The following is a 21,943-nucleotide window of genomic DNA, read 5'->3' as shown; positions in this document are numbered from 1 at the left end:
GACAATAATTTATAAAATGAAGATCATGCAGTATTTTGTAAAACTTGAGACAACAAACTCATCAGGAAAGTGTCTTCTTAGGTCACAGACCAGGGGAGCAAGGGGTTGTTTTCTCTTAAAGTTTATACTACTGAACACATTTTGAAAACTAAAAGCGGTATTCATCAGGAAATAGAATCCTTGTTGTGCTTTTCATTGTCAGATCCACAGTCCAAAATTAAGAGCTTTTGTGTACTTTAATCAATCAGTCATCAGTATTGTTGTTGAATAATTTTCTTTAGATCAAAGAGCCCAAAAAGCAGTAAAGATTAAAGTGGATGGATACAAGCTGTAGACAGTTTAATCATCTCTGCTTTCTGCCCTTGATAATGTCACTGCAGTGTTAGCTACAGCTCCATTAGTGCTACAGAGCAACTGTCAGTGTCAGTTCCGCATGTAAGATTATACACCAGTTTTACACAGCATTTAAACCGGCTGCCCTATTGTATTCGTCCCTCTTGTAACCCCTAAACAGCTCTGGATGCAGACCCTCTGGAGGGTGTCCTTCAGTGTCTGACACTGGGACGTTAATAGAAGATCCTCTGGGTTGTGAAGATGAGCATCCATGAATCAGGCTCTGAACGTGACAAAGTAACGTCCACGTGAATGCCAGGTCTCGAGGTTTTCACAACAAAATGATCAATGTTAATTCACGTCATCTGTCAGTGGTTTTAATGTTATGGCCGAACCATGTTTCAGCACTGCCGTCTGTATCCGTGTCACAGCTGGGGGTTTGTGGTTTGTCCCTGTTCTCGAGGGTTTGCCCTCGAGTTCCTGTGGAACAGACAGATAAATCAGTCTTTGGCTGGGGTCAGTCAGTCGCTGTGCTGAAGGTAATGGAGGTCCCAGGGGTTAACACTGAGATCATTTCCCTGCAGTCAGCACTCTTCTCCTCTCTACCCTCCGCATGTATACATTTTCATCCTGTGTCTTGTCCACCTCCTCACACTTGCTCTTGAGGCAGCTCGATTCGGTTGATCCGTCTGCCTCGACACCATCATAATTTCCCGCTCCGCCTCCCTTTACATCTACACCCAGAGTTCATCGTAGCACCGCCTCATTCTTATCTCGTTGGTCTCTTTCTTATCCATCTTCATTTTTATTTTCACTTCCTGCCGTCTTTTCCCTTTTTTACAGCCTTTTTCTCTCTCGCCCCCTCCCTGTTGTGTCTTTCCTTTGCCTCTCGAATGCCAATATGTTTGTAGGGGTAAATGCAAGAAAGGGATGACACGCAGGCAAACCACGTAACCATGGCAACGCATGCAGCTTGTCAAAGTGTCGCCCTCACCAGTGTCGCCCTCACCAGTGTTGGATCGCTTCAATAACTGCTTCCCTCTCAGTGCTTTTCCCTCCTTCTTCCAAACCCTTTCTTCCCTCTGTTTCTCTGCCCCGCTCCCTTGTTCATGCACGTCAACAGCCTGTCCAAGGGAGGGGGGAAAAAGAAAAAAATCAGGCCCTCCCTCTTGCCAACACTCATTTATCTCACTGTGCCTCATCTTGGTAATTGATAACCCTAATTGGCTACAAGAACCAGTCCTCCACCTTCGTGTATCCTCTGCAGACAGTCTCCCCTATGTGACGTTCTTCCTGAATAAGGTCATACCATGGAGGGAGAAGTACCTGTGCAGTATGACAGCTCAGTGTCAACACTTGTGGTTTGTGTAAATGTGCACAGCCATATACAGCGTGCCTGTGCACTTCTGCTGTATGTGTAGGGTAGTGATGTGCTGACATATGGAGGCTGACAGTAATCAGACGTCCCCAGTGTGGCTCTCTGTTCCCCCTGTCAGCCCGGGCTGAGCCGGGAGCACATTAGAATCTGATCTATCTCTCCTCTGTGGCAAAAGGATGCAGAGCACTGGAGTGTGTCACAGCCTTCTTATAGGAAAGAGAAGTAGAGGACTCACTGCCAGACCGCTGGGTTAGCCAGACGTGCACAGACGGCAGTGAGGCATTTTTACTTTCAGTCCCGTCTCCTTTCTGGCGCTCTCCCCCCTCTTGTTTCATACCTTCTCGTCCTTCAACTTTAATCTCGCCATTTTCCATTTTCTTTCATTTCATCAACCCGCCAACCACCCACCTACCTCTTCCATTTTTCACCTCTTGCCTCCTTGCTGTCACCCCCTCCCCCCTCTATATCTCGGTACACTACACATCAACACTGAAGAGAACTGTGCTGCTGCGCTCGGTTCTTCTGTTTTAACAAACATCCGTGGAACGCAGAGTTAAGGAGATTACCTAAAAATAAACAGGGGGGCTGTGTTGTTCCTATTTTGGTTCATTTGTGTCCACAAATTTGGTAATATGTTCATTCCAGTCTGCCATGGGAGTGCTGGCTATCACATTCACAGTCAATATGTGATGTGTAAACAGTCATCAGTCAAACATAAATGTAAATTTAGTAAGTTTATGTGAGTACAAACACTTTGTTGAGGGTATAAGATTAATTTTTTCCTGGTGATGAGTTATTTAGTGGTTGTAGAGTATTAACAATATCCCTTCACTACATCACGTAGCAGTAGAAAACACTCATCCTAATTAAATCATTAAAACTTACTATGAACTTCCTGCTTTCACTAACGCTCTCCCAGATGACTAAAAAGTGTCCAGGGAGTGAAAATCTGAAATGCACACTCTCACACCAATGCATTCCCTGATTCATGTTCTTTGCTCCTTCGTTGAGCAGTAAAGCCTTTAGCTTTGAACTTCCTGCAGTAGAGACCGACACAGTGTCGGTTCAGATCACGTCCAGACTAAGGCAGCTTTTAGATCAGATCCTTCTCATGGACTTGTGATACGACCAACAATGATCCAGCATGACTGACTACATCCTGACGCAACATCTGAAATGCTCACCTCACCCCCCCCTCCCTTCCTGGGGCGACAAAAGGCCGTCGGTATGCTCTCCAGAACCTAATGAGGCACTGTTAGCATTCAGGAAACAGTCAAAAGAGAAGCAGCAAGGACTCTTCCCATGCGGTCTCTTTGTGCTGCTTCGGTTTGTCCTCGGGCACAGTCTCACAAACACAGATGCACTAAGGAGAGCGGGCATGAGAAATTAACGCTCCATCACTAAAAAGAGAAGAAAATGAAGTAGTGCTGTATGTTATGCTGGAGAAAAAAAGGGGGCGGGGGGGGGAGACCCCACATTACATAAACCAAGCATAGACACACACCCTATACTTTACAAGCCATTTTTAACCTGGTGCTATTTCAAACAAAAACACTCAGATGATTTTATGAGATTCTCCTGCTTAAATCAATTACAAGGAGCAGCTCGGGCATACAGACATCAGCAGTAATAACCCACGGGGCTGTGGGTCTTTGTGAGTGGCGATTATAAAAAAAACACACGGACTGTGAGTCGCAAATGTGGCCAAAAACAGACTCGTGTGGAGGCACCCACACAGGAATAAAGACTGAAAAGTTGGTCAGGATTTTTTTTGGTTTTGATTTGTTTTTCGTGTTTTTAGGAAACCTAGAATGACAAACTCGCCCTTCTCTTGTTGCTGCTTTCAACAGCCTAACATGTTGGGTTTCAATGGATTTGCTCCTTTTATGAGGTTTAAAGTGTCTTTTAAAGACATCATATAAGCATCAGCTTAATGAAATCTGGTGTCAAGCCCCGAATAGACTCTGTTGTGTCTGTAAATACTGGTACACCCCAGCTGTCTATTACTTGATGTGTTCTCCCAGAGGGCAGACTGACACCTGCTTATTAAAAAATAAAGATGCATAATAGTGCATTGTAGCGGCTGCCTTGCGGTTTTTACTCCAAGGGCTTTGTTTTTGTCTTTTTATTTATTTTCAGCTGGACCCAGAGAACACCGGTTTCATTGCAGTGGAGAACTTTACCAGTTTGGTGGAGCACCATGAGCTGCAGCTGGACCCATCCAAGCTGGACATGCTGTTAGCCCTCGTCCAGAGCAATGAAGACGGGCAGGTGTGCTACCAGGAGCTCATCGAGTTGGTGAGTGGAAACCGCGAGCGCACGTGCACGGGCGCAAATAGCGATGCGAGTTGGGAGTTGCTTTGTATCCCGCTGCGCACAACAACACGCACACAAACATCCCACCTTTTTTTTCCTCTTTTTGTTGGATTTCAGAAAGGTTACAGAATTGATTCAGACAGAGCCGGCGAGCTCTGCAGTGGCGAAAATTGACTCGACCATTTAGGTCGTTGTCCTCCAAAAGAAGGATCAATCTTTCCAGTTAATGTGTCGGTAAATCCAGACACTTAACCTCACAAGCCGGCAACAGCAAGTGCGGGAAACACCCACACCGAGCTGGCAGAGCACCGTGTCGAAGCAATAGATTCTGTTTATTATAACACATATATACTGAAACACACTAATACTGTAAGGAGTAACATATTAAACGCAATATGGCTGAATAGTGTTGTTTTTCCAATATTCCAGATACATCTCATGGTTTAATTTGAACCGTTTTCTAATGTTTGACTCCCTGATGAGTGATTATGTGCCAGAAAGTGTTCTATAAGCTGATGTGAGGACAGTCTGTGTGCAGTCATCTCTTAACCACAGCCACAGATGACTTAATGTGAAGCATGCATTCCTTTTAATTCATTCCCTGCTCTTCTTTTTGCAGTTACAAATTCATGTAGAGCTTTATATCTGAAAGCCTGAGTCTCTCCAAGCCCACAGATGAGCACCTGCTTTTGGCTCCTGGTGCTGTAGGGTGTAAGCATAGTGATTAATTCAAGGCAGTGCAATTCCTGGGATGTTTTCTCTTCCTTAAGCTCATTTTCCCCCGCTCCTGCTTTCTTTTTCTGTTTATCTCTTTTTCTGTGTGTGTGTGCCTCTATGCATGCTTCTGTGTTTGCATGTTGTGCTCCCTATGATTTGTAGCAAAGGCCACATGAGGCCATTCAATTTGGAGCTGGTCCCATTTCTGAGGTCTGTGCCACTACAGACTGTAGAGGTGCTGCTCCCACAGAACAGCCTCTCTTTCGCAACCATTGTTGAAGTGTGGGTTGTTTTTTTTCCGTATCCTTCTCATCTTGTTGCATCTCATCTGAATCCTCCCCTTCTGAGTCCATGCAATATTGCCTCCCCTTCATTATGAACCTGTCTCCTTGAGCACTCGGATCTCATTTCCTTCTCTTTTTCTTGTGAACATATGTTCTGCAAAGGAAAGAGGTTAAAAAAAAAAAACACACACACAGCCTCGCCTCCAACATCATCAGGGAGACACTTTTAAAATTGCCCATCAGCCAAATGCAAATTGCATTCGATTAGTAGCCGGCATTGGTAGTAGTCGGCAGCAATCAAAGGTAATTTGAGAGCGCCCATGTCTCACACAGATATCGACCCCCAGGTCTGTTTTTTAAAGATTCGTCTGATTCGCACATGTGAACGCGAACAATACCCACGCTGTTGTGCACATGCGTGCAATTTGCATATATGCAAACATTTTCAAGAAGTTTATTATTAATTGATGCAGCCTCCCACTTCCTTGCTGTCTGTCTCACCGCCTCCCCTCTCCCTGATGTGCACAGACACACACAGACACACTGCAGGCAGACTCTCATTCATACACATGAGCCCTGTGTGTGCAGCTTTGCTGAGTAATTTAGAGGATATTTGAATGTTGATGCGAATCTGGCCTCTCATCGTGCAGCACGTGACGCGTGAGCTCTGCAGACAGAGTGCAGAGCGTAATATGACATTTTCATCCGGATCATGGGCGAATACCTTGGGCCTTCTTTCCCCTCCTCGCTCTGCGTGGCTCTCACCTCATTGGCTTCTTCGCTCTCTGAAGATTGGATTTAGTCCAGTTCTCCCTTAGCTTATTTATTTATTTTGCTTGCTTCTTTTCACATAACTGTATCTGAAGCAGATTTGTAAGTGATACTCCACAGTGTATAACAGATGACAGTCGTGTTGTCATTTGGAAGGTTCAGTGCTGCTACAGTGTTATAGCTGCTGCCTGAAGTCTGGTGTCTGTATTGATTTTGTGGTCTGGCCTCTGTGGAAAATGTAACACCCCTGCACATTATTAAAATGGACATAGCAAGATGCATTGTGTGTCTGTGTGTGTGTGTGTGTGTGTGTGTGTGTGTGTGTGTGTATTCTCAATCTGTGCCTTTTCAGCTCACAAGCTGGTGAGATTTCTCTCTGTTGTGTCTCTTAGCGGCTGTGTTCAACATTTTTCTTTTTTTTCCTGATTTGTTGTTCTACATTCGCTCCGTGAGTTTTGCAGCCGTGAATTCACACTGCCTCGCTCGACCTCAGTGGGTGTAAATGTGTTTTGAATCACACCGTTAGGCAACAGCTTCTCTGGTGTCTGCGCGAGACCGTGCGCGCTCGCACTAGTACAAGACAAGCCTCGCGCGTCGTTCACGTTCGAGTCATCTTTCATGCAGGGCGATCCGAGCCAGAGAACTCCATCAGTTCAGCCAGAGGGGTGAATAAGTAACGCTCTGCTAAAGCCTCTCTTGGGGAACTGTGCATACACTCACGCACGCCTGCACACACACACTTGTACATACACGAAAGACTAGTGGTCTGTGTCTGACTGCTAATCAGTGCAGACTTCTGCACAAGGAAACCAATAGATATTTTCAAGCAGCTCCACAGTAAAACGCAGACATTTGATCAATTCAGAAGGCTAAAAGACACCTGAGGTTTCAAAGGTCATACATTAGGGGTTTGGAGGGGATGAAAGTGTGAAAGATGAGCATGGGTTTAAGAACTCGGGGAAAAAGGATTTCACCGGGAAGTCTGATGTATTCCTATCCTATGTTTAATTTCACCTATTGAGCCCTCTGATGCTATCATGTTCCAGCTATGTAGCTGAAGAAGTGTGTCACCGCTCTCCTTCGGGTGGTAATTTGGCTAATGTTCGAAAGAGATACAAAATGGCAGCCATGGTTAATTACATGGGTGAAGTGTGTGCTTCAGAGATTATAGCAGGGGTTTCTCTGTGTTCAGGTTGAAGGATTTTTAGGACTTCGTCTTTTCCTGTTTTCATTTTTATCCTTTTGCCCAGATGTTGCGCTAATATTCTCCGGTCCCTCAGGAGGTGATGTTGGGGAAACACTTTTGAATTTGAATAAATATTAAATGTCTTAAACTGAGCGTTTGAGAGTCAAAAGTCTAGTTAAAGTTTCATTCTGGAAGTAGGCGATTACAGCATTTTTAAAGTTTCCAAGGTCTCCCAAGTCACAGTGCTCACGGGGCATCTCTCTCCTGGGACACAGATGCTACCTATCAGCATCCCACTGCACGCTGAACTCCAGTTGAAGCTTTGTGTTGGAGATGGGTTCCCAACTAAAAGTAATGCACTTTGCCTAAGTGTCCTGGAGTAAAGGCTTTTTTTCTTTTTGGAGTTTTAGCGCTGCAACTATTAAGCCATGAAGGAGGGTTGTGGCCGCAAACTGCTGAGAGGGAAAGGGGGGAAAAAGAAAAAAGGTGGACTCTGATTTTTTTTAAAGGATTTGAGTAAGAAAGAACCTGAGTATCTGGGTCAGGGTAGAATCAGCGAGGCTGAGATCCGCAGTGATTTAGAGGCTGCTGCGAGAGAGCACGACAGAGTGAGAGAGGGTAAAGGAGAAGGGTGCTTTTGGCCCTTTGGATGACTCGCAAATTAGATGGTAAATGCAAACAGTGACGCTGTTAGCCTGGTGATGGTGAATCTGTAGCACTGTTAACTGGCACAGCCTTCGATTCTTTCGGCATCGATAACTGATTTATCGCAGGAGGAAGGAAAGTGGGCATAATCAGAATCATTTATGGATTGTTTTGCAGCTGCAATGCAGACATCTGGATGGCCATTAAGATGCTTTTTCCCCCCCAAATTGTTATTGCTAATTAGTATTGAGCTGCATGGTATTGACCATGTGGTGTGGCTAATTAATCCATCAAGAACGATTGACTCGAGCTGAGAGCAGCACGTACAACCTGCAGCCACCATGAGGCACACACTGCTGTCAGTCTGCTCCAATCAGCCATCCCTAAAGGAGAATACTGCCTTTATATGTGTTTGTGCTCTTTGCCTCTCCATCACTTATTTCCTAGCAGACTGTGCCCCATCAGGGAACTGATGCACACCTCAGAGATTTTCCCTTACAGCGCCATACTGATGTCATGTGAATTAATTTTTTCCTCCCTGTGCACTTTGCTTTTTCACTCCTCAAGTTTTGACTTTTGACGTTTATGTGTGTGTGTGTTATTGTCTGGTTGCCGTCTCTCTCCTGTCGTCACATCAAAAGACTGCTAATGCTCACTTTAGTGTTGGCAGTCCTGCATGTCAGAGAAGGTGAGGCAGAGTGACAGCCGTGCTTAACCGTGCCTTCAGGGAACAACTTTTCACTCAGGCAATATGAATGGGAGAGAATACAGTAGCAATGCAGAAAGAGGCAGTAGGTGCTGTCACTGAGCCAGATTAAATAAGCTGTGATCTTATTTGGAAAAGAAGCCAGTCCCATTTTCTTTGTTTAAACTGTACATTCAGTTATATTAAGACATCTCACCTTTCGCTGTCCACTGGTGGCCTCAGAAAAATCTGTTAATCAAACTCATGCAGACAGGCATCTGATCTCCCCATCTTATGTTTCCCATCTCTGCCTTCTAATGTCCCCATGCTCCTTTTGCTCCGCTTCCACTTCCTGCCTCAAGTATTGTATAATTGCATTTTCCAGGCCTGATTTCCATACTAAATATGCAACCCTCCGTCTGTGGGAGAGCCAGCAGCCCAGCTCGACATCGTTCTGGTTATCGCTTTGCAACAGGCCCTTACACCCTCGCTGTACAACCACCAGTATCATAATTACCCACAGTTAGGATAGTTACCACATCCTGCTCTGTTAGCTTCCAAAAGGGATTAGCACTTTTTTTACCCCCCGATTTTTGCCTGAGCAATTTCTTGAAGAGGAGGGAAGAAACAGTCGCCGCTATTTGCATTTCTTCATTATTTGTTCATCTACATTTACAGATTTTGTCTTCTAGCATGTTTAGCTCATTAGCTTTTATAGATATTGACCCACAATTTCTTCCACTGTGGCTCCTGCTGTGTCTATGTATAATGAGTGTACAAGCAGCAGGGCCTGGCTAATGAATTACTGATGTTGTACCTTTAATGGTGGGTTGTACTTCCTGCAGGTCCCCTGAAGAGGTTCTGTTACACTTCACATGAAGCTGCCATGTTTGTCTAAAGTTACTGTTACGTGAAACCTGTACGTACAGTAAGGTTTTCTGTTGTAGCTGCTGCCTTCTTACTCTCTCTAGAGTCTCGTTTCGTCATACATTATGAGGCGAGTCTGCCAGCTCGCCTCATATGTTTTAGCTACACCAGAGATTTCCACCATCATCATAGCTGTGACTTATGCGTGCTCATTTTCTATTAGGAAATACAGATATTGAATCTAAAGTGCCCCTGCTGTGGATAGCCGGTCAGGCAGTATTTTCAGTGGTAACTCTGGTGGAAAAGAAATCTGTGTTGTTATCCTAGCAGTTCTCTGGCTCGGCTGTCAAAATCGTGGCATTAGGATAGTTTTCATCCTAAGCCTCTATTAAATAACTTATCAAGAGCTGGTGCTGTCAGCCTGCAAGCTTCTGCACAGGCCCTGCTCACTAAGCAAACCTGGAGCCCATGATTAAAATGAAGACATACAAACACACATGTACAAATGCCCTCTTTCTTTCCATGCAATAGTTCCTTTCAACTAAGATTTGCTTTTCAAGAGCGGACACACTTCAACAACATATTATTACAATGCCTGAGGAGTAATTGATCTAGCCAGCAGTCAGGCTTACATTTGTCTAAATTAAAAAAAAAAGACCCTACTCATTGAATAACTTTCTTATCTCTTTTTTAAAAATCTGTTGTGTGCTAAAAACCAATCACATGTTTTTAAACATGTAACATAGCTTTTGTAGGAGGAAAAATAAAAATTCACATGCTCTCACAAATTCATTAAGCACTAAATACCTCTCAACTTCTGCTTTAGTTAGAATAACATCTAAAGCTCGTCATGAACATATACTGTGTAGTTTCTGAAAGAAGCGTTGTAGTTAAATTAAGTGCTGGCAGATAGATTTGCCATCATTAAACTGTTGTTTTACAGTGTACCTAATGTAATCTGCAACATTCTGCATTGTAAAAATATTACTGCCTTGTGCTGTATGGAATAAAAGCTTCACAACAGAATATTGCTGGTTGCCATTACACTGACATTATACTCAGTCATGCCGGCCTTATGAACAAAACTGTAACAATGTTCTTGGGCGCACGAACAATAAAGGTTGAAACACAAAATAAAAACGATAAGCAAGATATTTGTATTCAATCAGTAAATGTATATAGTAATTCACTATCAAAGGAACAGTAAGTAAGCATCTGAATAAAATATCCTCCTCATTTCGTCTTCCTCACAAGCTTCATCTCCCTAACTGAAGTCAGTGCTCTAAAACAGAAAAACATGCCTAAACATGCTCATATTTAGGCATGATATTGTCGCAATCGCTTATTGTCAGCAGATTTCCAGACAACTGATAAGAAGTGGGCTAAACAATAAGAGCAGCTGGTGATGGGCTAACATTATGCCAGCTAATGTTATGCTAGTGTCCTAAAAATCGCACCTTCCCTCTGATAAACGGTTTGATTGCATTCTCACATTGTGTTAGAGCTTTGGGGGTTTTGTTTGCCAATTTCCAAGTCCAACAGTGTTAGATCCACTTCAAAGAACATTTTAGTAGCATCAACTAACAGCAGCTAACATGGGTTAACAGCAGCTAACATGGGCTAACGGCAGCTAATATGGGCTAACAGAAGCTAACAGAAGCTAACATGGGCTAACAGCAGTGCTCACTAATAGAAAAGTTCATAATATCATCAGCAACTCACCTCAGTATTGCTGTCATTGGACAGAATTGACAATATTCACAAATAATAATGCATTCCTTTAAAAATATCCAGTCTTTTTAAACTGCAGTGTATTTGTTTTACCAAATCCCTTCTGTACCAGCGTTTGTCTATCATTCCTGACATACAGACTGGCTGTCAAAGTGACAAACTAATAAACTCAATATTTATAACTTGACTTTGTCCTGCGTAAGCCATTCCACTTAGTCTAAGTTTGCAAAAACATTAACTAAACATAAAGAAATCATCCATAAATGAAGAATAATGTAATAACAGGTAAGAAGTTAAGAAAACTACAGTGTCCCTAGTCTTGCCTTTGTGAAAGCAGAAGTTTATGACTGTTAGTTTGTTCTGATCCAGGGTGATTAGTCACACTGATGAGCTTCTCTCAGATTATGTGAGAACAAACCCTCCTTTGTTTTTGTTTGATCCACTTAGTGTGAGGAAAGTTATGGATTTAATTGCTGAAATGAGACCAGCAGGCGAGATGAGATCTGTTTATTCTGGCAAGGTGTTTTCCAGCTGTTGACAGTAATGCTTCTAAGGTTCTCTTGTTTGCAAAAAAAACCCCTCAAAAAAAAAAAAACCATGATATCATCATATAGCTAAAAATAAATAAATAAATCAAAAGCAGCAAATGAATAAAGGATGCAAGGTGCTGATTCCTTAAAGTCTTTAATCCTTTCTGAATACAATAATTAGGCGGAATTTTGGATAATAAGCTTTTGTGTTCTCTTGTTGAAAGGCTGATACCGCTCTCATGCCAGCCTTGCAGCTCATTTAGCTTACTTAGCATAATGACTGAAAAAAATAGCCTAGCTACATCCAAAAATAACAAACTCCCAACATGTTATGAATCATCTTGTTGGAACCGTACTAAAACTTAGCTTTAAAAAAGACAACTTGGCTTTTCTGCTGTCCTGTGTTTAAACTTTACCAATACTACTTGGTGGAGAAAAGACACTGGCGGCCTGACAACCACATGTTTATGTCAAGATTTCAGGAAGTTGCATGAGATGTGGAGTGTTGTATAGTAAGCTCTAAAGGTGCTGGTACACAAACTTGCTCTCTTTGGACAAACCCAGGCTTAGTCTTTCCTCCATTTTCCTGTGGATATCGTTTATATTTAACCATAGACTGTATATGAAAGATGGATGTAGCCTGAAAAGTGAAGCATGTTCTCTTATTCTGTCGAACTGCCAGCAGTTGCTTGAATTTTACACTTGCACAAAGAAATCGGTCTATAGAAGTATAATGAAAACCTGCTGAATTGGATCTGTCCTCTATGTAAATACTATATGAGTTTAAAGTCTTATTCAATACAACATAATGCTTATTGAAAGTTACAGCACAATTTTGAGTCACAATGTGGGATAAAGCAGAGTTTGCTATGAGCATGCAGTCCACTCTGGTTTCAAGACAGCTGGAGGACAGCAACAGGCACATTCAGTTCAACAGCACTTTACTAATCAGCTGTGGCTATGTCCATCATTTATGTACAGTCTTTGTATTTCGCATACAGGCGAGAGAATGTTATTGAGCTTCTTATCTGGTGTTTTCCCCCTGAAATCAAACAAAATAAACTGAAGAAAAACCTTCACGTGATCATTAAAACTTCACAATAAACAGTAAACAGATGTTTTTATATGCCATTAGCCTAAATTAACATTCAAACATTTACCAACAAGATGTTGCACACACTGAGTTTATGCATCTTTTTGTTTTCTTTTTATTCTTTTCCTCAGATGAGCAGCAAACGCTCCAGCAGTTTCCGACGAGCCATCGCCAATGGCCGCCGCACACTGCAACGGGAGATCCTTCTGGACGAGACGGGGTTGGGTCTTTATAAACGTTTCGTCCGTTATGTGGCCTACGAGATCCTGCCCTGCGAAACTGACCGGCGCTGGTATTTCCACCAAAACCGCCTGTGTCCCCCGCCCGTCTTCATCGCCATCGTCACCATCGTCCAGGTTAGTGGGAAACATTATCAGCTGGTTTCAGAGTGTTATAAAGTGATGGAGGTTATTCTCCTGATTCATCCACAGTGATCTGGGCATTCCTAGAGCTTTTGGCCCCCAGCATTTTATTTAAGATCCACAAAGTCAGCATCCAATCCCCTAAATATGACTTCACACTGTTCTGTTAGCTCAGTTGTTCGCCTTAGACGGCCTGAAAAGATTTTCTGCCTTTGATCACACACTTTTACTGTGAGCTTGATATGAGCTGGTAACCCATTTGGGAGTCGGAGGCTTAGTGGGTGCATTTAATGTCATTCCTCCAAGCAGAGTCCTTGAGCCAGCCTGCGTGTAGGATTTTTTTCTTTTTTTCTTTCAAACACTGGTCTTGGAACTTGGAAACCAGGTCAGTAAGCACCCTGGCCACCACCACAGTGGCTTTAATTGACCTATTATGTTAATTTTGAAAAAAGAAAAGCACCAGCACAAACGCCCTCCGAGACTACAGCTGAATGGTTGCAGATTAAGCGGCGGAAATAACCTACAGCTTCTTAACAAAACTTCATCATTTTCCCTGAAATCATCTTAATTCTTTGGGAAAGAAAGCTAAGTGCTCTTATAATGCCTCCAAATGGCACTGAATGGTCTGTAATGACAATGAGAATGTGATAATAACAGTTTGCATTCATTTTAATTCACAGAAACAATGAGTCATTATTTTATGAAAAGAAATTAATGGAATTGAACCAGATGTGCCATTTTTTTTCTTCTGTGGGCAGTAATTGTCTGCAAGACTCTAATGAGCATCAGCTGAAGAATACAAAGAAGAAGAGAACCTCATGCGGCGTTCATAAAGCACAATGGGTTTTGTTTTGCGGGGCACTTTTCACCTTCTGTACAAGCACTCTGCAGAGAGTGCGTGTACTCGGCACAGATTGACAGTTTGGTGTCATCTTTGTGTCTTTGTTGCAGATTATTGTCTTCATGTGCTACGGCATCATGCTAAACAAGTGGGTCCTGCAGACCTATCAGCCTGACTTCATGAAGAGCCCCCTGGTCTACCACCCCGGCCACCGTGCACAAGTGTGGCGTTTCTTCAGCTACATGTTCATGCACGTCGGGTAAGCTCTTGACTCCTGCGGTACTGGTTTAGAGAAAATTCAGGTTAGCTGCTGCTGATGGCACACGAAGGCCAATGCTGGCAGTTTTAATCTTACTTTCATTGTGTGCTCTGTCCTCAGTTTGGAGCAGCTGGGCTTCAACGCTTTATTACAGCTGATGATCGGCGTTCCCTTAGAGATGGTCCATGGCATCCTACGAATAAGTCTGCTTTACATGGCAGGAGTGCTGGCCGGTGAGTTTTTCATTAAGTGTTTTATTGTAAGTAAAGCAAGGAGCATTATTCAGGTTTCTTACATGGTGTCATACACAAATTGCTTGAGAAACCATATTGGATGAACTATTCACTATCGAAGGTCTGCGTTCTTGCCTTTCACTCAGTTCTCATGATTTATATCATTTATTCTTAATGTTTAGGAGGTTTATCACTTGCTCACATCCCGATGATTAAACATCCCTTGATTATTGTAATTCATTATTCCTCTGCCTCAGCAAATCTTCCCTGGATCACTTCAGAATGTGGTTCGAAGGTCACCGGGTCCTCTAAAACGTGCCATGTGACACAGATTCTGTCTTTCTTTCACTGGCTTCATATAAAGTTCACGGTACAATCACTTGCAGAGCCCTTCGTGGTCAATGTGCCTCCATTTATCAGTGAGCTACTACAATCACGCAAAACATCTGAATCTTTGAGCTGATCAACGCTTGTTGTCTGCACCTAAATCCAAGTTAAACTCACTTCCACTGCACCTTAGATCTGTGGATTTAAGACCCACCTGTGCAGGTTTGCCTTTATTTTGTTTTATCCCTTTATAACATTTCAGTTGTAAAGCATTTTGTGACTTTTGTTCTTGAAAATCACCACGTAAAAATAAACTTTGATTATATTTTTGTTACGTACATTTTTGACATCCACAGAAAAACATTTTTGCTTAACAATTGCAAGCATTAAAAATAAAACAAAACAAAAAAAATAACAAGACTACTGCTAAATGTGGTGACATAATGGCTTTTTTAAAATTAATGATGAAATGGCACATCTAATTTTTCATGTTTAATGTTTATCTCCAAATGGTCATAAATGCCTTCTTATGTTTAGAGACACATCAAATTGTGTGTTTAGGCTGGTTTATACACTCCGTGTGTGTGAGTATGTGTGAGTGTGTGTGGTTTAGGATTTCTAAGCAAATGGCGAGACGAGTGGAGATGATTTGGAGAGCGATACGGACCGTGCTTCCCTTAAAACAATAACATAAACAGAAGAAGGCTGTTTCTTCTCCGCTCTGCTCTTTATTCATGTGTTTCTGCCAGTCTGCAGCACATCGTACTGACCTACTTTGTTTATTCTTTTATTACTGTTTGTACAGTCGACGCCTCAGAAAAGCTTTGGGTTTTTTGGTTTTTTGTGTGGTTTTGTTGGTGGTTTATCATTTATCAAGTTAAATATGTTATATTTCTCTTCATGTTTGCTGTATAAAATACCCACAACTATCCGCTCCCATCTACTCCCAGCGAGTCAGACTGAATTTTTTTAGCTTCTTGTCCTCGAGCTAACATGTGCGGCTGCCCGATTTGATACTTCTGATAAATTTGACCCGGCCTGGCCCTTCTGGGGAAGAAAAAAAAGTGCAGAATGTAAATACAAAATATGCCAAAGTGAACGCAGCAGAGTGACTCACATCGCCCAGAGGTCGAGCTGCAGCGCTCAAGTCTTTGTTGACGGGGAACCTCATTAACTTTCATCGAGCCGGTTCGGAGATTGGAAATTTTAAATCCACACTGATTGTGAAAAGTGGATTCACTTTCTGAGTAAAGCATTTGCATTAACAGCATTGCATTTGCGAGACCTCATATCAACACTGCTGCATTAAATTCCTGTTTCACTCAGCTTCACTTCAACAGTTTTTATCATTGGGTTTCATAAGACTTGCTAACAATTATTTAATTACTGTTGAGAGGAGAAGTCTAATTCATACTGAGTTAATCATCTATTATTTTCAGTAACCTGTTTTTTTTTCCTAAGCTCCTCTTTCTGCGTGACTACAAATTAAAACGCTCCATTTCTTGCCTTTCCTGGCAGCTCTCTGCACACAGTAAGATGGAGTTAAAGCTTCTCAAAAAAATCCCGGTACTCTGCAGAAAAAAGTCCAAAAAAAACAACCCCATTCCTCCATGCGCTTGCATGCACGCACACTCTTAACACTCATGAATTATTGTAGCTTTGATTTATTTTAGCAATGATGACAGAGAGAGAGAGCAAGCAAGCGTGGGACTTAGAGGAGGAAATATGGGTAATGCAGGGTCTCTCTCTGGAGAATTAGCCTAAGTGCAGTTTGAAATGCTGTTTGGAGATTTAAGCTGCAGCCTGAATCCAAAGGGAGGATAAAGCAGCAGGCGAGGTGACATCCGTACCTCCAGAGCACGGAGTGAGAAATGCTTTGAATTTGTGTATAACATATTGAAATCAGAGATGTGCCTCTGTTGAATTAACTCTAAAGGTCAACAGTTTACGATCAGGAATCTATAAATATGTTTGTATCTTTATATCTGCAGAAGGAGTGGCTCCTTTTCCACCATGAAGAAGAGTTCGCTATGTCCAAAACAGACTAGCCTAACATTGCTCTATACCACTGATTCACCTACCTGTTTGTAAGGACGGGAGAAGGTGAGGTCATCTGTAGATGCCAGTAAATCTTACACACATTTATCTTAAATTTTATTGCTTTTACCCAAAGACATGTAATCATGATCATCATCAGTGCTGCTCAGGTGACAGAGCGAGATGTCACACTATGTCAGCTACCCAGCCAGTTTTGTGTGTGAGGGTGTGTCTGTGGGTGAACTGTCAAATCATTTTGACTGTTTCTATAAGGAGAGGATTTGCCATTAATCATTTAGCTAATGGGTTAATTTGGGATCAGCGTTTTGGACTAAAGAGTAAAAGCAAAGTTAGAAATTGGGAGCTGCACAACCCCAATTCCGTAAAAGTTGGGTCCATCCACAAATAGCTGCTACTTAGTTCTAAGTAACAGAGGTAACACAGCAATAAAGCAGAACTTTGCTCAGTAAAACTAGAGCACAAACGTCTTGGATCTGGTTTGTACCACTCAGCAGGTCATATCATAACTCAGATATTTTTTTTAACTAAACGTGGTGAGGAGCCACACACATGTTCATGTTCATTTCGCAGATATGCAAAATATGCATGGGCCTTGATGTGTGCAAACTTTAGTTTAAATGCTGTCTCCCTCCCACAGTTCTTTATTACCTGAACTTGTTAGAAGTTACCCTGTGCTAGATTGCACTGTGAAACTCTTGATTTTTTCTTTCTTCCTTTGCATATTTCTTGCCCATGGCTATCTCATGTTTATATTCATGCAGTCGTATTCTAGCTTATGAGTTCAATCATGTTGCTTGTTGTTTTTTGTAAGGCAGCAGAAATTTGAGTTTATAGTTACACTGAATGGATGCATTTATGGAGCAAAGTGCTGCAGGTATTGTGCCTTTATGTTCGCCTTAATACACTACATGAATTTCTGCACTGCAGGGCTCGCTCTCAAAGCCAAAAAGAAATGTCTGCTTCCTGTTGGGATTTTTTCTTGGATGCCTTTAAATGTTGGGAAAAAATACCGATGCTTCTTCTCTCCAGTTATCTTAAAAATGAGGTCACAAAGATTTTGGTTTGGGCTGCTGATGCGCATATGCAGACAGTATATAAATCTTTGATGTGGGCCCGTTCGCGACTATGTTGTGTTGGTACTAAATTACAGTAAAAAATTAGGCACTGTCGTTAGATATGTGCTTACAAAAGTATCGATTCTCTAATGGTGTTTCCACAGTGCTGTTCAGACCCCGGTACCTGTCCTTGCTCATTTTGCATCCTCTCAGTAATTCTTTATGGCTCTGCTGCACAAAGACTGGATGAAGAGCTCCACTTGGGTTTCATGTGGAGAAATTTGAATAATGTCAGTCAGAATTTCAGACTATGTTGGCGAGATGAATGTAGAATCTCATGCCGTGTTCCAACTTTTCAGTCTGTCTCCACATTAAAGAGAAGCAGCAGGGAGTCCTTTTTTTTCCATCTACTTTCTTTTTTTTCTCCACTCTCTCTTTTGCTTCTCCTTCCCTCGGGCTGATAGCTCACTTGTGGTGATCAGGACATCAACAGGTGCCAGAACACCATGTTTTTCCTCGTAGCGCGGTGTGAGCCTCAGGGTGTCTGCCGCCTGTAACACCTACCGTTCGAGACGGTCCAAATCTTCCAGCAGCCTCTCATACGAGCGAGACGGCTGCTGGAGGTATGTCCCGCTCAACCTACATATCAGTGTGATGATGAGGTTGTAGTGTTGACATTCTGTGCTGTTTTTTTTTACCTCCTTGCCTTTTGCTACAGTTTATTCTGCAAATAGCTGGGGTACAAGATTTACTTTGGAAAGTAAAGCGAATTTGTTGTAATAGCAATACAGACTCGAAACTTCACATTATGTCGTAAAGAAAAGGTTATGAGAGGAACAAGATTAAACCACTTATTCAGAGAAAGCCAAGGCGTTAGTGCACATCCTGTAAAATGCATTCTCTTTTCTGTTTGCTGTTGCAAGAAATACATTTTGCTTGTTTTTTAAGAAAGATGTTTCACTCAGCTTTGTTCCAGTTTTATTTTCGTGTGCGCTGAAGTATTGAGCAGAAAAAAATACCACGTATAATTGGTTTGCTATGTTTATTCTCAGATGGGCTTTGATAACGAATGCTGTATAAACACAATAAAACTGAAAGAAAATTGATCTGGAAATCAAACAAAGGCAATACAACGATACTTAAAGTGACTTGCAGAAGGTGCAATTTTATGCACAAAGACTTCAGTGATATGCTGCTCTGTGCACACATGAATAACACACACGGGCAGCTGAGGCTCAGGTGTTGTGGATTAATATCAGGGTTGGCAGTTCGATCTGGTCCCCCCATTGCCAGAGACCCCTTTGTAAAGATACTGATCCCAAAGCAGGAGGTGAGCACCTTGTATGGCATCCCCACTGGTGTGCTGAAATACGCCTATGGGTACTGCCAAGTTGGAACAGCACTGCATAGGAGCAGACCATTTACCTTATTGCATAATGGACCCCAAGAAATCTGGGATCAAGCATTTTCTGAAGTTCTACAGAAGCCTTGTTGTATGATAAGTGAGTCTGACACATCTGAGCTAGCATCACGAGGACCTGCTGTAATCCTACTACCAAAGTAATTGTTAGAATCAACATATTGATAGTTAGCATTATACCATCTGATTGGAGGCAGCAGTCCAGTGAGGCTACATCCATGAGACGGCAAGTAATTTTTGGTTTTATTGAATGTAATATAATTCAAAAAGCTTCAGATAGGAGGTTGCTGCTAAGTTGCTTCCACTGGGGGAGAAGATGATACATATATAATCTGCTTAGAGTAGAATTTGCCCGGTCTGACAGCCGACTCCTGACTCACCGAATATTTATAACACAATTTATAAACAAATGAATTAAACGGTAAAGGTGACAGGCCGCACGCCATTATTTACTACGACAAAATCAGAAGACGCACACATCCATCATACACAAAACTGATGCAATTTGTCTTTCCAAACGAGGTCTGACAAACGGGTGCTCGACTCTCCCTCCTCATTATTATCTCATGCAGAGCACCGACTGGACTTTGGAGGTTTGTTCCTGAGCTACCAGACAGAGCTGCTGTTTTGGTCACACTTTACTTTGCAAATCCCAAGAAGACGTCTTCACACTACTTTAGACACTAAACACTACTTTTTTATTATATTTTGGCCAACTAAAAGTCCCACACCTAAACCTATTCAATTAGATGGTAAAGACAATGAGAGATCGTTATTTTCACAGTACATTTCTGTTGAACGTTTAGAGATATTGGTCATCTTTTGACGTAAAGGTACTAGTAAGTAATTTCTTTAGGTTATGTAATAGGAAAAAAAATGTTGCACTCATATATATACAGCGATGTCTTCTCATAAACTTAGAATTAACCCGTTAAAAATACATAGGAGTGGGCGCCACGTTGCCCCGTGAGTACACTGGTCGAGATGGACATTGCAATTCCATAATTGCCTCTTGAGATTGACCATGTGGTCTTTCTTTATAAGCTACTTTTCATTTAAAGATCATTCAAACTGAATATGACCATTTAACATTTGTACATCTATATTTTTGATTTATATGATTTTAGAAAGTTTAAGTAAATATTTGAATGTAAAATGCTTGAGTGTTTGCAAAATAGTAGCTCCATATTTATCAGCAGTATATGAGAGAGAACAGGAACCTTTGAATTTGCTGGCCAGACCATGAGAAAAAGGTCCATGCTCACCCCACTTATTGAGAGACGTGTGGCCTGATGGGAAATGGTAATGGAAATGTGATAAATGGCTGCATGTTAGTATAACCTCATTGTTGCAAGCTAGTTAATGTTGTCATTACTTAAAAAGCATCTCACCAGGTTACATGTAATGTTTAATCCTTCAGCAGTTGATTAATGTAGCTCTGAAATTGGGCAGGACTGCAGGAGTGTCAGATTTCTTCCGCAGCCATGAGACGCGCTCTATTGTCGGCCCTAATTTAGTCTAATGATTGTTTCTGCGTTCGCTCAAGGTAATAAAAGCCCGTTCCGTCTCCAAATGACTGAAGGTCTTCTGACTTTTTTTTCCCACCTGTTATAGTACTGTGTTCACATTCACAATCTGATTGATGCTTTATGAAAGCATGCTGCACATATTAAGGCAGGGTAAATTGATTATATCTGCTGCCAGTGAATACAGGGCCTTGGTGCATGGCCAAGAGTGGCTTTGTCTATCATCTACTTTGCTGATGTTTGATGTTTAGCTCAGGCACACAAGCTAAGAGTTATGGATGCCTCCCAAGGCCTAATATTGTATTTCGGGGTTAAAATTAAATAAGGATATTTAATTTTGTCATTGAAAATATTCTTACAGTCAAAACTAGAGCTTTATTACGTCAACATTTCCAGTGTATTTGTTTCAGCTCGTTCTTCATCTCTGATAAATATGCGGTACTACGCCACAAGCAATTTGACTGTATTTTACTTTACTATTTAAAAATAATATGATTGGAGAGTGTAAGTGTAATTTAAGCTTATTTGCTAGCGTTTCCTGAGTGTTTAGTTTATCTTTTTTCAGATGGCTTTTAGTTAAACTGCAAATGAAACTCACTGTTTGTATATTCCAGCGCAGATGTCCAAGAAGCAATGACATGAAATGTTATTTTAAACAGATTATGGATCCTACTTCCTTTGGGGTTTGACATGCAGGGTTACACATCGAATCCAGCACTCAAATGTATGTAAAAGATGGATTCACTCAGTCGATGGACTTCAGTACAGACAAACCGACTGTGGGATTCAGGGTTAAAATAGTAAATAGCTGCCATGCCGACGTCACACTGCATCAGCAGCATCTGCAGCCGAGCACGTTTAATGAGCAGGGGGAGCAGATAAAAAGACAAGATGGGCCGGGACAGGAGAGAGGAAGCATTACAGAGCAAAGGGCCGAATTAATCACCCTTATTGCCGGAGGGATGTGACTCGTTGTCTGACTCTGGCTCTGGCTCTGACTCACTGGTGTAGAGATATTTAACAGCATCACTGATTTGCCTCTCTGAGAAGTTGTGTTACTGTGACAATGCATTGTTGCAGTGTGTGTAGTTTGCAAGGTGAGATTTCTGTCTTTATAGTCAACCTTGGCAGAGCTGCAGTGTGTGTGTGTGTGTACAGTGGTGCGAATGAAGAGCCTGGTCCTACGTTTCTGATATACTCCCCCCGCTGCTGCTGAGACTGAGGAAGCAGGGTGACCTTGGAGCTGTGCAGAGACCGCCAGTGTGATTATGGTAATTCCCAGTCCCTGAATTCCACCCCATAGTGAACTCTTCCTAGGTGACACCA

General features: G+C 42.0%; 1 protein-coding gene across 4 annotated transcripts in view; it reads left to right on the top strand.

Moving 5' to 3' along the window:
- The window catches only part of rhbdl1 (rhomboid, veinlet-like 1 (Drosophila)), a 70,686-nt gene that overhangs the window by 19,106 nt on the left and 29,637 nt on the right, over positions 1-21,943 (top strand). For all 4 annotated transcript variants that reach the window (XM_085465950.1, XM_085465953.1, XM_085465954.1 and 1 more), the window contains 4 exons: positions 3,851-4,009; positions 12,668-12,892; positions 13,850-13,998; positions 14,119-14,231. In XM_085465950.1, the coding sequence (XP_085322076.1) occupies positions 3,851-4,009; positions 12,668-12,892; positions 13,850-13,998; positions 14,119-14,231 (646 nt within the window). The remainder of the gene's footprint in view (positions 1-3,850; positions 4,010-12,667; positions 12,893-13,849; positions 13,999-14,118; positions 14,232-21,943) is intronic.

Source organism: Copadichromis virginalis, linkage group LG8 (genome assembly GCF_057382275.1).
Source record: "Copadichromis virginalis isolate Kocher_CV1m ecotype Utaka linkage group LG8, C_Virginalis_male_GT1.1, whole genome shotgun sequence".
Classification (NCBI taxonomy): domain Eukaryota; kingdom Metazoa; phylum Chordata; class Actinopteri; order Cichliformes; family Cichlidae; genus Copadichromis; species Copadichromis virginalis.
The sequence above is the reverse complement of the archived record's forward strand: the minus strand, read 5'-3'. Positions and strand labels throughout refer to the sequence as shown.